Source organism: Vanessa atalanta, chromosome 13, assembly GCF_905147765.1.
Source record: "Vanessa atalanta chromosome 13, ilVanAtal1.2, whole genome shotgun sequence".
NCBI classification, from domain to species: domain Eukaryota; kingdom Metazoa; phylum Arthropoda; class Insecta; order Lepidoptera; family Nymphalidae; genus Vanessa; species Vanessa atalanta.
The window spans coordinates 6181301-6196470 of NC_061883.1; the positions used below are offsets into that span (position 1 = coordinate 6181301).

The window sequence follows — 15170 nt, forward strand, 5'->3', positions numbered from 1 at the left end:
TTTCCATAACAAAACTACAAGATAAAAGTTTCGAAGTCTAATAATACCAAACAGATACATATAATATACAGACAATAATCATTATTAAAAAAATTACAACGTATGATATGAATTTACACGTTTTGAACATATCAGCAAACAAAAGAAAGTCGATTAAAAACAATCACAGAAGAAAAAGGTACTAACTGTTTTATTGTATTATACATAGATAAGATATAAAAATCATATTTCAATGCATCAATATCTGTAACGTATTGCTATGTAACGTTAGGGTAAATGAGCCAATCTTAGTACAGGAATAAAAAAACCGTCTTAGATGTCATTTGCCATGGATATTACTTATAGTGGCAATGTTTACGGGCGGTGGTCACTCATCATCTCGTTTACCCTATCCCCGTCAGTTGCCAGTTAAAATTTAAAAGAACTCTTTGATATTTTATATTTATCATGGAAAAAAGTAAATACACACGCACATAACTAACTAAAACAGCCTCTTCTTCATTGACAGGCTTATCAGTTTTCGCAGGAGCCCTACATTATGTGTATTTTTTTTTTCGAAACGAATCATAAACAAATAAAAAATTCGTTAAACCACTATCTGGTATGAGGAATTCAAAAATATCTGATATCATTCGATACTGTAATACGAAACTGCATTAAAGGAATTTAAAATGTAGGTTACTTTAGATAGTGATACCTACTGGTCGCAAATATTACACTGACATAGAAAAAAACCTCAGTGTCAAATATTAAGCGTAGAGCTACGTCATTATGCAATCTAATTTATACAATGACGATAGTAAATTTTATAAGAAAGCCGCGAAATACTGGGCTACTGTACCGGCGACAATAGACGGAGTACTCGGAGGCTACGGCTATATTTCGGGCATTGACATCGACGGATCTAAAGTATTTTTAAACCACATACTATCTCTAGTTAATCCACCGAACACAAAACTGGCCTTGGATTGCGGAGCCGGTATCGGAAGAGTGAGCAGAAATCTTTTAATGCCTTATTTCCTGAAGGTCGATTTAGTGGAACAAGACGAAAAGTTCATTAACACCGCGAAAGAATTGATCGGTGAATACAACACTAAATTAGGTACACTCTACCAAATCGGTCTCCATCATTTCAAGCCACAAAAACAATATGACGTGATCTGGTGCCAGTGGGTCTTAGGGCATTTGAGCGATTACGATTTAATAAACTTTTTGGAGCGGTGTAGCAACAATCTAGCAAGACACGGCGTCATTGTTGTAAAAGAGAACATATCTCCATCAGACGAAGTCGAATATGACGAAGACGATTCGTCAGTGACACGCCCTTACAGATCAATGTTAAACATATTCGATGAAGCGAATCTTTCTTTAATAAAAAGTGATTTACAAACTGGTTTCCCGGACGGTTTGTATCCCGTTCATATGTTTGCACTTACACCATTAAAGTAGTTGGTAAAATATAAAATACATCCGTTATTGCTCTGAATTTAACGATATTACTTAACAGTACATAATTATTCGACACGGAAATCGATAGGTGATCAATCAAACTTTTTACGAACATAACAGACAAACTCACTTAAGTGCAAACACATTTATTAGGCATGTATTCAGATGTTATGCAGGAGAGCAGCGTTATGAATTTAAGACAGTTGAATTACTACACACAAATAAATATGACAATAGGCGTAACGAAATAGTACATAAATTAATGCAATGAACAGTTTCACGTGCGTTTATGTATGTATTGTCTTTTTGTGTATGTGTGAGTACATGCACGTGATCACGATTGTTTATCTTATATTTTAATATTTATTAAAATTGTGTTTATCTTGCTATTTATATAATAATATATCAAGACTGAGAAATAATTTTGTTTTTTACATTAACAGCCTGTAAATTTCCCACTGCTGGGCTAAGGCCTCCTCTCCCTTTGAGGAGAAGATTTGGAGCATATTCGACCGCGCTGCTCCAATGCGGGTTGGCTTTTATATGCTTACTTTACGGAAATTATTTACCTTTTATGAATGCATTAATTTTCTAATTAATTTTCAAAACCTTACTAATAAGTAAGGAAATGTTTCAATAATGTTAAACTGAACTAATTTTAGCTAGAGCTAAAGCGGAAGGTAGGAATTTCTATCAATGCACCATGTTTACAGTGAATGAGGTTTATCGTTGATGAAGTACAGGATCGTGGGCCGAATTCGTGATTGTACTGTTAATAACGTTGGATCTTGGACGTGCCGAGGCACCTGTGATATTCGCAAGTGCATTCACCGTTTCAGTAGTTACGAAACACTTGCATCAGACTGAGCTTTGTTGGATTCAATTTAACTATTTTTGCCTGCTTCATTACAAATATCTGTAAAAATTTCTCATTCATTCGATAATTTTTCAAACGATTTTAAAACCTTATAAAACACCAGTTGTCGCCCGTGGTTTCGCTCTCGTTTTAGCGGTACGTCAGACGTTACGTATAAAAAAGCTTGCTTCGTACCAAATTCTATCAGTTCAGTCGTTTGACCGAGAAAGAGCAACAGACAGGACAGGATAGACTTTCGCATTTATCATATTAGTACAGATTTAAACAAGTTTTCTCAAGATATAACTTAGCACAAGCGTCTATTATTTTCAGTGTTTACATTTATATTTAAATTTTACTTTGAAGCAATAGTATATAATCGAAAAAGTCTTAAAATTTTCGGATAACGCTTGAATCTTTAGGAACTTTTGTATTATATGTATTTTTTTAAAAATATTTTTACAATTTTTAAAATCATTAAATTAAGAAAATAATATGTTCGACATTGCAAAGTTATGTCGATCAGAAAAATTACATCCGTCAAAAAGATCAAGCTACATACATACAATTTGTAATTCGTACAAAATAATGAATGATAAGAAAAATTAATGAATGGAAAAAGGAACAGAATGAAACTTAATTTCCAAGAGTAATTATAGGTTATTATCGTTATGTAACTACTTATTTTCATATAAGTAAGAGATAAGAAATAGAAATTGTTAGTACGTAATTAGAAATGATTGATCGCGCCGCTGTGTTATTAGGGCACCATTATTAGCTATTAGTTTGCAATTACAGTTATTTAAAATATACATCAGATCGTTAATGATATTCATCGAAGATTTCATCGTTTAGACTTTAATATGAAATGAAGTGCGTCACAGATTATGAAAATAATTTACGGATGTTTGTGAGTTTTTGAATATGTCAAATTAAATATTATGGATGCGTTCAATCATAATTTTTTACACTAATTTAATTTGTCATCCTTATTTCGTTCTTTTTTTTTAACAAATTGCTATTTGCATAAAAAATTATATGGTTTTATAAATAACATAAAACGAACGTTCACGTTGAGCCAAAAATGGCTAAACCCTCTTTTTTACATACGGTAAAAGAGAAAGTTGCGATAATTTAAAAAAAAGTTGGGTATGTTTATTACATTTGTTAACATTGCATAGATAAATGAAATGTCACGATGCGGTCCATTTGGGAACAATAAAAAATTGCATGCTTATCATCGAAATCATAATATATATAGAACTGAGGTATAAATAAAAATTTAATACAGTACTCTGTAAACGTCCTACTTCTGCATAAAAGCGAAGAACTTCGAAAGGAGAAGAGGTCTTTACAAAGGCTTGGATCTTGTTACACCACGCTACTTTATGTATATTGGCGGATGGCTAAAGTATAGCAGAAAATAGATAAAAATACAGAATAATTTTAATGTATTCTTCGTATTATTAAAAAATATATAAAGACTAAACAAACACGTACTCGAAAAAACAATTCACCTATTGATAGTAGTCTTTGATATGTTTAATTAACTAACCTAACCTAACTTACTTCACTAGTTTAGAGTATATTTCCTTGCAAAGTATAAATGAATACAAGTACAGTATAGTCGAATTACTAGTTTGTATTACATACAAATTTACTGAATTACGCACAAGTATAAAATAAAGACTTCTATAAAACGTGTTAAAATCACGAAGACGAACTTATAAAACTATTTGATATAGAAAAACTTAAATCTAAAATCTGTAATTGCTTTGACCGTACTGAATACTCAAGATACAACTACTGGAATCATTAAAACTAAATACTATTTTATTCTCTCTCCATTAGTTACGCTATCATTAACGATTTTAAATTAAGTAATAGAGGGTATTGCCCTGTGAAGTAATTACAGAGAATTCGCGGTCAGACAACATTATTCCAATATAATTGCCGCTCAACGCAAAAACAATAAAACAAAACAACATTCAATACAACTGTATCCAAGTGTTCCTTGAAATGGACTTGAGGTTTCTGAACTTTCCCTAACAATCGTTTTATTGAAGAAATGTATTTCGAATATCGAATAGTTAGTGTCAGTATATAATTTTCATCATTTTTTTTATTCGTGTAGTGTATTCGTGTAGGTTAAGGCAAAAAGGATACAGTATAATCTTTGTGCACTCAAGTTAATAAAATATTAATAAACTATATATGTATATATTACAATATAACCTCTTTTCTTCTAAAAAATATTATTCTTGTAGAAAAATAATCTCCAAGTATATATAAAAAAAAAAAAAGTGATCTATTCTATTTCATACTATTAATATAACTTTTACCAATAAGCAATTTTATTAAATATAGTAATTTAAGCTATTCAAAGTATAAATATAAAATAAGTTTAACATGTGTACAATGAAAACTACCGAAAAATTTTTAATTGACATGTTTTTTAAAAGGTTAACATAACAATGAGTCCTATTTTCCTGTTACTGTGAGATTTAGAAAGCATCGCGGGTCAAGTGAAATTTTATGATAAATTGTTTTTTCTTTTTAAATCGCATTGTTTATGCGCCAAAAACGCCTTCATTGTTATTGTTTGTTATAATTATAGTTTCCAGGTTATCAATTATCAAATAATTTGTGGGATTTTTGGTTTTTATGATTTTTATATTAGTTAATTTTAGATCATGTTTCAGATACGATACAGTCATTAGAGTCCAACACAAGATGCCTAGCAATTGTTTGAAGCTAAATATTTTAATACATGCTTATTAATTAATCTAAACTACTCCCTAGTTTTATATTTATAGTTAACAATTATGAAAAAAGTTTTTTGTTCAGTAGAGCGAATACGAACCCATGAAAAGAACGATTACAATACGACATAGAAGCTAATTTTAGCGGAGACCTTCACGTAATATTAGTTTAAACGTGTCGTTAGCATTAATAGTAAGTCCTTTTTTTTAATTAAATTATTAAAAAAAATATTTTCGCTTGTAATTGTAGCTTCTTAACCTTCAACTTCATCTGGATCTTTAACGAACGGTAGCAATGTCCGAATTAAAATTATTATAAGTATTGATGTGTCAATCAGACATTGAGTCGGGAAAGGTTTTAAACGCATATAATATATAAATTTAGTTAATTCACAGAATTCAAGATGGAAAAGTAATATCATCGAACATGTCTCAGCAAAGTAACCGGTTGTCGATACACGGTACGTCTGCGCATATTTCGCCAAAGTCATCGAAACGAGACTGCGTGCCTAGCTTTGATGGATATCTTAATCACTCCTGGACATATTAATGTCACTTTTAAGAAACTTGATACCTGAAAAATGAAAGATATTCATTCACATTGACTTGTTTTAAGATAGACTAGCAATATGATAATTCAAGCGACCATAGCGAAAGAGCTAATAATCTTCGAAATTTGAATGATTATAAAAAGAGGCTGAATGCATTTCGTTTGACAGCACCAAAACATGAAGAGCTTCGTCTACATTTAATTTATAAACACAAAAGCTATATGTTTTCTATGCTTATAAAATAGTTTTAATATATACTTTATCTATAATAATACTGTCATATAAATTTATAAATATGGCCGAAAAGGTATGAGGCTGGTTGAGAGTTGAGACTTAAGTATTTCTAAATTTAAAATATTTTCTGTTTAACTTTGCTCAAGTTTAATGTGATACTTAAATAAACAACATAAAATGTGTAACTAATATACTATAAGGAATTTAAATGTATTATAATTTTCGATATTTACTTAATTCGATTGCGTTCAAATGTAAATTGATTAACATAACATTAAAATCAATAGACTTTGAGTCTAAAATATTGTAATCATAATATAAATTCTATTTTGAAATTGATTGAAGTTGACAATATTCAGTGTCTATTACTCCACGCAATTTATTTTCGATGTCAAATAGAATATATTATTATTTGAATAATAGTCTGGTATCAACGAGATTTGAATGCGATAGTACTTAAGATAGGCAAATCTGCAAATTCCATGCAATTGAATTTAATTTAGCCATAACTTTGCCCTTGTTTGCGACAACATTTATACTAAGGACGATTGTAATAATTGTTTTTAATTAAACTTAATACCCATGGCAATTAATTAAGAAAACGCTTAGAAATGTTCAACTGTAATATTTTATTAATAAGAACTATTATTGTGTAAAAGGATAATGTTTTTTTTTACATGGTAGCACACCGCTGGAATCAAAATGATCGCATTTAGTCTGTTTCAAATAAAAATATATGTAATATTTAATTGTTTTTTTTTCTGTTTCTTATTTTTTTGTCTTTCCGGACCGGTAATAGATTTAGAATATAATTAACATTTTTACTTCGACATTGTTCTATACAATTACGATTGATTTGAATTTTTTTCTTTTGCTATAGGAAACGACTTGAATGAACAAATTAGCTGTATTAATAGCTGACTGTAAAAAAATGAATATGTTAATATTTTAATTTTGTTCTATTTTAAAAGGGCAGGTTTACAACTAATTATTATTATTTTAATAACATACATTTAGCAACCACTCAGAAGTTTACCTACAGGAAACAAGCCCGTATGGGTATGTACCAACCACTCGTCATAATATATACTACCGATAAGCAATTTGAATGGTGAGCAAGCCAGTGTAACTACATGCACAAAGATATAACATCTTAGTTCCCAGTTGGTGACGTATTAGCGATATAGGGAATCGTTAAAATTTCTTACGGCGCCTATGTGTATGGGCAGTAGTGACTAGTTTTCATCAAGTGCTATAAAAATCCTAATGATCCCAAAATTTCGAAATTGTTAAACATTGATTTGTCTCTTTCTATATTTATAATTATATATTCATTTTAAATTCGAAAGAAAACACGTGATAGTTTATGTAGCCACCTAAATAACATTTAAGCCGTAACAAAACATGTACTAGGATTAAATATCCTCGTTTTAATCTATATAATATATTATCTGTGGACAAGTTTGACGTAACAAACGTCACTGTACAAGACGGCGCAAACTCTCCCCTGTCAAAATAACCGCTTGTTACATTGAATGATTTAAACGCAATTCAATACTAAGATTTACTATCTAATATGTAACCGCACCGTGACTGATTTAATTGAATATTGTACAGCATCTCATTACAAAATAAGAGCAACATCTAGCTTAGGTTTAAGCAATAAAGCGCTCGGTGGGGGAGGACACGAAATACCACTTAGTTGTGTTCCTTTGACAAAGCTACTTGAATAAGATCCACTTATGTGTAATGTACGTGTTATTTGTGTATAGTTTGTTGTTGGTTAGTTTTATGCAAACGTTCTTAAAATACTTTTGTAATTTTTTTATAATTATATTTTATTGAAATATGTATAATTAATAATAAGATTTTATGTAAATCATAAAATCTTATTTTATTTTAATAATGTTACATAAAATTATGAAATATTATTACAATTAAAATAAACGATTTTTTTTTTAAATTATTTTATGGCTTCCCGACTTTCGGTCACGACATGTCTATTTTGTTCGCGGCTCTCAACGGACAGAAGCAAAAGCACAGGATATATTATAGTGGACGAACAGATGTGCACTTGCATATTCTGCTGGGATAGCAATCCGAGAGATCAGAAATAACATGGGAGAGAGTTCAGGCATATTACCCACGGGTTTATCTACCTTCCGTGGAACATTAGCACCCAGTAATTTTTGGTCAATTACCATTTCTCGTTGAAAAAAAAATGGAACTAATGATTCCACAATGTCAATGTCAAAGTGCTTACGCATAAAGTATTGTTTTCAATTTAATTAAAGTACAACGACAAATAAATTTAACGCAAAATATATTATTTATTATAAAAATGTTAACATAAAAAACGTCTTAATATATGTCACAATAATCTCAACGAATAATGTGTAACGTATGAGCAGGCGAGTAACGATTAATAGGCCTATCTTTATAGAATATTGCGAAATTAGATTTAACAAATGGTCCCTCGTTTAACTAAACAGTATTAAGGAAGAGATATTAATGAGATGTTTGTAACGACTGGTCTCGCGACCCACGCGATAGCGTTCGACGAGAATTTCATTCATGCCAGACGATAGGAGTAAAGCTAGTCCTTTTAAGGTTTTCACTGTAAGCAACCGAGTAGAGAGTATATATATAAAACTGCAGTGCTGTGATTTTATTTTAATAGTTTTTCGATATATTTTGTGGGGATAAAATTCTACTAGATTTTTGGCATTTTCCTAAACCCGCAGCACCTAGTCTAGTTACAAAGTGTTACAACTTTTTATATATAAAATATATTAGACATCAACTTCATGTTGATCAGTCCAAAGGTAAAAACTAAAACAGATATACTTACCAACCTCAATTTATACTTACAATAAATTAAATAAATCTTAAAATCGATGTTCTATTTAAAACTACCGCTCATTTTTATGTTAAAATGTAAAGTATGTAAATATTCCACTACTGGGCTAAGGCATCCTCTCTGTTTGATGAGAACGAAGGTTTCGTGTTTATCAATATCCAAAAGCAGATTTTAGTAACAGAAATTAAATTGTCAACAAAAAAATATAGTTATATTCAACACCTTTGTAACTCTACTTTAGAAATTAAAAATAAAAGTTGCAAAATTTTACAATCATCACCTATTGAAACTGATCTATTATTTTGAAAGCACTTTATGGTTTAAAATATGTTTTGCTTAAACTGTAATCAAGAATAGCGTAGCATATTAAATCATCTTGTGTATGTGTGCGTAGGTTTCCAGACAAATTACAATTAATGTGATTCGCCTTCCTATCTGATGGATCACAATGTCACAGGCTTTCTAGCGACAACTGCTGTAGTGAGATGAAACACGCGATAAGTTTGCTGAGAATCTAACCATCATTCTATGTCTAGCTTTTCGTCTCGACGTATAAATTTTCATGCAAACATGTTCAACTTGTTTTATTATCCAATTATATTTAAATTAATATATAATATTATTATTCAAAATTACTTTCTTAGATGAGATCGAAATATTTATTGAAAATAATAATTATAAATAAACGATAGACTTACCAACATTAAATAATGTTTAAACATATTATAGATAATAATCACAGAATTTTATGTAAGAAACGAGTCAAAATGGCCCAACATTCAAAACGCGTGCATCTTAAGCACTAGTTACCTACTACCACCAGTACCAACACCAAAGGTTTTGTGCAAAACTTTTGTCGTAAGTACTAGTACTCATCATTAATTCTACCACTTAACACCACCCATTTGATGTGTGAGCGAGCCAATTGTAAAGATCCAAAAATGCCAATTCTTTCAAACCAATATGTGATAAAATATATTACAATAATATTATTACCATATTATTGGCTACACTGTTTATTGGAACAGAACAACACATTCTCCCTTCGACGCAACCGACCTTCAGACCTGTCGCAAATACTATCGTAGTATTTACGAAGCAAAGAACTCTGGTTCAAATATTTTAACTCTACAAATTTGTTTTAAATTGCATACTATGTAAGGTCTAGTAAAACATTTGTTTTAATCGTTACATGTATATACTATTTAATCTTTCAATCGAATGTTAGACCAATAAAAAACAAAAACATATTTAAAAAAAAATCTGAATAGAGTTTCCATTGACGTTCTTACCGTTTCTTCTAAGTAGTATCTACATTTCGAACTGACGATCGCATTGAATTCTATGTAACTTCGACGCTGGCGATACAAAAGCGCTTGTAAAAACTATCAGAATACAATGCGAGTACCCACATTTTAAAAACCATGTACATATTTGACGAGAACTTCAATATATTAAATTAAATCTACTATCAATAGAATTTTTATTTGGTTGGGTCATTAATTTAAGCGGTTATATATCTATATTTTTTGAAGACAGAAGGTCAATCCTCGGCCTTTAATATATCTTTATGAAATCTTCGAGTATCTGTGTTTTATTTATTTATTTATAAACTAACAGTTTCTTGAAACATTACTCGCTTGAGTTGGTCTTAAGATCAAGATAAAAATATGAGCAAGCTAACAATATTAAATTAGTATTCAAGATTTAGAGTTCGCTTAGAACTCTGCTATAACATTTCTTCTTATCAAGATAGGTTCTTGAAGTAACGTCAAACGTAGTTTCAATTATACCTACATATATAATGATTACTAAGTTTTAATTTTAAGAAAATTCATACAGTAATTGTATGAATAAATATTATCTTTTTTATATAAAAAGTATTGACTTAAACTTAAAGTTATTAAGACAAACCTTGTATCATAAATATATTAAAGGCATACTCGAATTAAATTTAAATAAGAATTTAAATTATATCTTATAAGTAAATTGTATATACTCTTAAATTAAAAACTTTTTTTTTTATAAGATAAATAAAAGTTTCAAGGCAAGGAGAACAATATTTGAATTACCTTGATTGCACGGACACTAAACTATTCATGATTACTTAATAAAAAATTGACTAGTTTCTCCACTCGGTTTTAATCTCATTAAATATAACTCCGATTCCGTGTTATTACTTTTCTCAATAAATAGACTATTTAACTAGATCCTAAGAAGAGCGCGTCAAACTAACGAAAACACTTTATAATATTATAAATTTTAATATCTAACAAAACTATTTTAACTTATTCAAAGTATACAGGGTTATTGGTAATTCGACGTATTCCCGTTAGGAGGTGATAGGGGTGATTATTTGTGAGAAGTTTAACCCCCATATGCATGATGCAAAAGTGAACCATTTTGGAGTTATCACGTTTTTTAGATTTTTTTCAAAATAAGTCAAAAATGCCACTTCAAAAATTTATTTAAAAAAAAGTATCAATTAAAATGTATGTTTTTCTTCTGATTTATAAAAACGAATAAAAACTGGTTATTTTTCAATATTAAAACAATAATTATCGCTCCAAATTTAAAAATGCGAGACGGAAAAAGATATTATTTCAATTTTTTTTTTGAATTTTTTTCCACAAAAATGCCTTAAAAACACAAAAAAACGTTATGAAACTTGTCCTGCAGATTATTTTAAAAACATAACCGTTTTATCAGCTCTCCAAAAATGTATAACAACTAGGAACTTATTTCAAAACAACCGAACTATTTTAACTTATTCAAAGTATATATTTCCAAACACCTGTAATTCGGCCTTGATAACATTCGATCAAGCATAAAACAATTTTATGCTTGTAAAGGGCGCGTTCATTAAACAAGCTGCCAATAAATACGAACGTAGGATTATCTAAAATTTAATATGTAAAGAAATAATATCTTATCTAAAGCCTTGGTCACGTAAGGTCTAAGTTGAGCTCAGTCATAATAATTAAGAATAACCATCTAATGTCCGGTATACGTCGCATTTACTCATTTTTTAATATATTTTTTTTGTATTAAGAATTCTTATATTTCGAAGACAATTATTACGAAAGTACATTGATGTAAAAATGCCGAAATAATCACTCAAACAAAACAAAGTTTCGACTCAATCGGATGAATGGTATAGAATTACACGCGGGATGTACAATGACACAATCCTGAACTAAAATCTTACTTAAAACTAGCAATCAATTGAAATTGTAACCTCTTCTGTATAAAAGTTATTTTTGAAACAGAATTGTATTTGTAAATGGAATAGACTTCGGAAGTGTCTTCGAATGTTAGAAATAGAGGCGGGAAGACTATCCCGCAGCGTCGCGTCCTTGTTCGCTTCTCAAGATCCACTATCGAATTTCCACTACGTACTGTTTTAGTTGAAGCCTCCTTTTATCAATAACGCTGGATTATTTATTGAGGATTGAACTGTCAATATAAATTATTGCATTTAATATATTTGCACCAAATACCGTCGAATAAGCTGAATGTATAATTTTGTTCTTTAATTGATGTAATATTTATTGCATTATAATATAAAAATTAACTCAAAATTAAATCAATTTTAGAACAATTGTTTAGAAAATAATCATTCATAAGTATGATTACACATTAACATAATATACGAATATACATAGATGATAAAATCTATAGCGTAGAGTTCTTGATTCATTACATTACATAAAAAATGTAAATTTCCCACTGCTGGGCTAAGGCCTCCTCTCCCTTTGAGGAGAAGGTTTGGAGCATATACCACCACGATGCTCCAATGCGGTTTGGTGGAATACACATGTGGCAGAATTTCGTTGAAATTAGACACATGCAGGTTTCCTCACGATGTTTTCCTTCACCGCCGAGCACGAGATGAATTATAAACACAAATTAAACACATGAAAATACAGTGGTGCTTGCCTGGGTTTGAACCCGAAATCATTGTTTAAGATGCACGCGTTCTAACCACTGGGCCATCTCGTCTCTTGATTCATATTGTTTATTTTTGTACGGGACTGTTTATATATTTTATTGTAGTGTATAGCTGAGCTGGTATACATTTAATTTAGAAAAACATTCACTAGTGAGTCTTGGCGATGTTTTTCGGTAGAATTAATATTCCAAACCGATAGTAGCTAACATTATGAATAAACTTGCATAGAGAATATTTAGATTTTAAATAATATTATAACTTTTTAAATGTATATTTATATTTGTGTAAATATAGGATTATATGACGAAACAAAGTCAAGTTTAATAAACATCACCTTAACGAAGAGTCGCTAGTCGTGTTTCGAAACGTGCAATTTCAACAAATAGTAGAGAAACGAAGCTCGGTAACCTACTTAAGTTTCACAGGAAAGAAAATACTGGGATCATGCCCAATAAGTCAACTAGAAATTACTTGATCGAGCAAGGTTATCCAGTTGTCAGACGTCCGAGAAAGTTATCAGCGTGTACAACGCTCACGTATTAATCAAGAATTGCTGAGACGAGTTTAGCGCTTGTATCAGCTTGTCTATTGATAAAATTGGCGTGGAATTGCATTTTATTAGAGAAAATACAATGCAACGTCTAATTTCTATATGTATTTTTTCTTTAATTGAAAATATTTTTTTCGTAATGTAATTTCATAAATTTCATAGTTAAAATGAAAATTGACTTATAGAGAATTTTGATTGAAATTTATGATTATATTACTTTAATGAAATATTTAACAGATAAATAAATATATCATTATATGTTGCCAGGTATTCTAGTATTAAAGAAGTATGTCAGAGAAAAAAGATTTTTTTTTTGTTTAATTAACACTAATTTTATTTCTGTAATTTCGTAAATATGTGTTCGGTTACGGTGTATTCAGTCGTAAAACTTTTTCTATAGAAGATAGGCCTAGCATTGCCAGGGCCATTAAGCAAACGTCTGTCGTAGCTAATGCGCTGGGAACTACAAGGTTCTTGAGCTTCGAGAGTTGACAAATACGGAATAATGTAACTTCGCGGCTGAATGATTGGTGCATGAATTTTACCACAAATGTTACCCACAACTTGTCACATTACAGTTAAATTATACTCTAACTTTGTTACAACTATAAAAGTCTCAAATTCACAGAGCACACTATAACAGTACTCTATCAATTATCAATGTCAATGACCTTTATTTTACCAAATAATTTGTTATTATTATCGGTATTATAATTATAACAATATTAATTTTATTTAGAAACAGCTGTTTGACCTTTGATCCCAAGACGGCCAGGGATGAGAGTGCGTTCAAAAAATAGGTGCCAACAGTTAGCCAAGTACACGCACACTAGTAAAATAGTATGACGTTTAGTGAGTGTTAAGAGTAGCTGTCACACACACCAGGATAATAAAGCTCGTATTTTGTAGTACGACACTCGATCTAGATACATAAATAATAATTTAAGGTAAAAACAAATCACGTCACAACATCGTGACGATACCAACGATATTTGCTTTTTAAGTCAAAGTTATCGATTTTCGTTATTAATTATAAAAGACAAGCAATTAAAAGTGAATAAAATAATCGATTTCTCGAATTCCTTACATTTATTGAGCAACAGCTGCTTGAAGACGACGAAGACTACAGGTAGATTGAAGAAAGATTTCCATTACATTCACACCATAGATAAATGAGTTATTGGCCCCACCATATATGGATCTGAGTAAAAACCTGAGATACTTCTAACCTTTCTCATTTAAAACTTACATAATAATAATCAGTTATTGATGAAAACAGATATATTAATTAAAATATGTAAATCGAAATGCACCGTCATCGTTTACCACATTTAATTATTTATAAGAGCATTTCTTTAATCGATTTTAATCTTCTTGCTACCGATTTTATTATTCAAATTTAATTGAAAGTTACACAAGACGAAATGGAAACAGTTTTTTGGGCTATTGTTATTATTTTAATCACTCTGTTATTAACGAGTAAAGTAAGAGAGTAAGGTCTTGTATTGGTCCCGACGTTGGACAAAAATGTCCAACCTCTTTTGTCGGGGAGACGATTTGGATCTTATTTCGCCCGATACTGTAATTTGAGGTGTAGGATTTCGGTTGGATCCTTTTAACCGCCTAGCACCGGGTTAATTACTAATTCTTACCCGGATTTGGATCTGCAATCGCTGATAATAATCCATATGTTACCACTGGGCAATCTCGGCTCTTATACAAGTATACAACAACATTTAGGCATATAAAATTATATTTTAACCTAATCACATCATAATAGGTCCGACCTCTTAAACGTGTACAAATCAAAATTTACTGCTACAATCGTGATCGTTTGACCGAATCGTGAATAAAATTTTAGCCACATTAAATTGTCGGTATGAATAAAAACATTAACCTAAATACCAACAATTTATATGTTCCAAAGTGACATGTGTCACAGTTACTATCGAATAC

General features: G+C 30.3%; 2 protein-coding genes across 3 annotated transcripts in view; one reads left to right on the forward strand and one right to left on the reverse strand.

The window, feature by feature from the left end:
- Positions 1-15170, reverse strand: part of LOC125068146 (zinc finger CCCH domain-containing protein 13) — a 112662-nt gene that overhangs the window by 16173 nt on the left and 81319 nt on the right. The gene's annotated exons all lie outside the window — the stretch shown is intronic.
- LOC125068307 (alpha N-terminal protein methyltransferase 1-like) lies at positions 772-1771 on the forward strand. The gene has a single exon (XM_047677414.1). It carries the CDS (start codon positions 772-774, stop codon positions 1447-1449), a length of 678 nt encoding a protein of 225 aa, XP_047533370.1. The 3' UTR covers positions 1450-1771.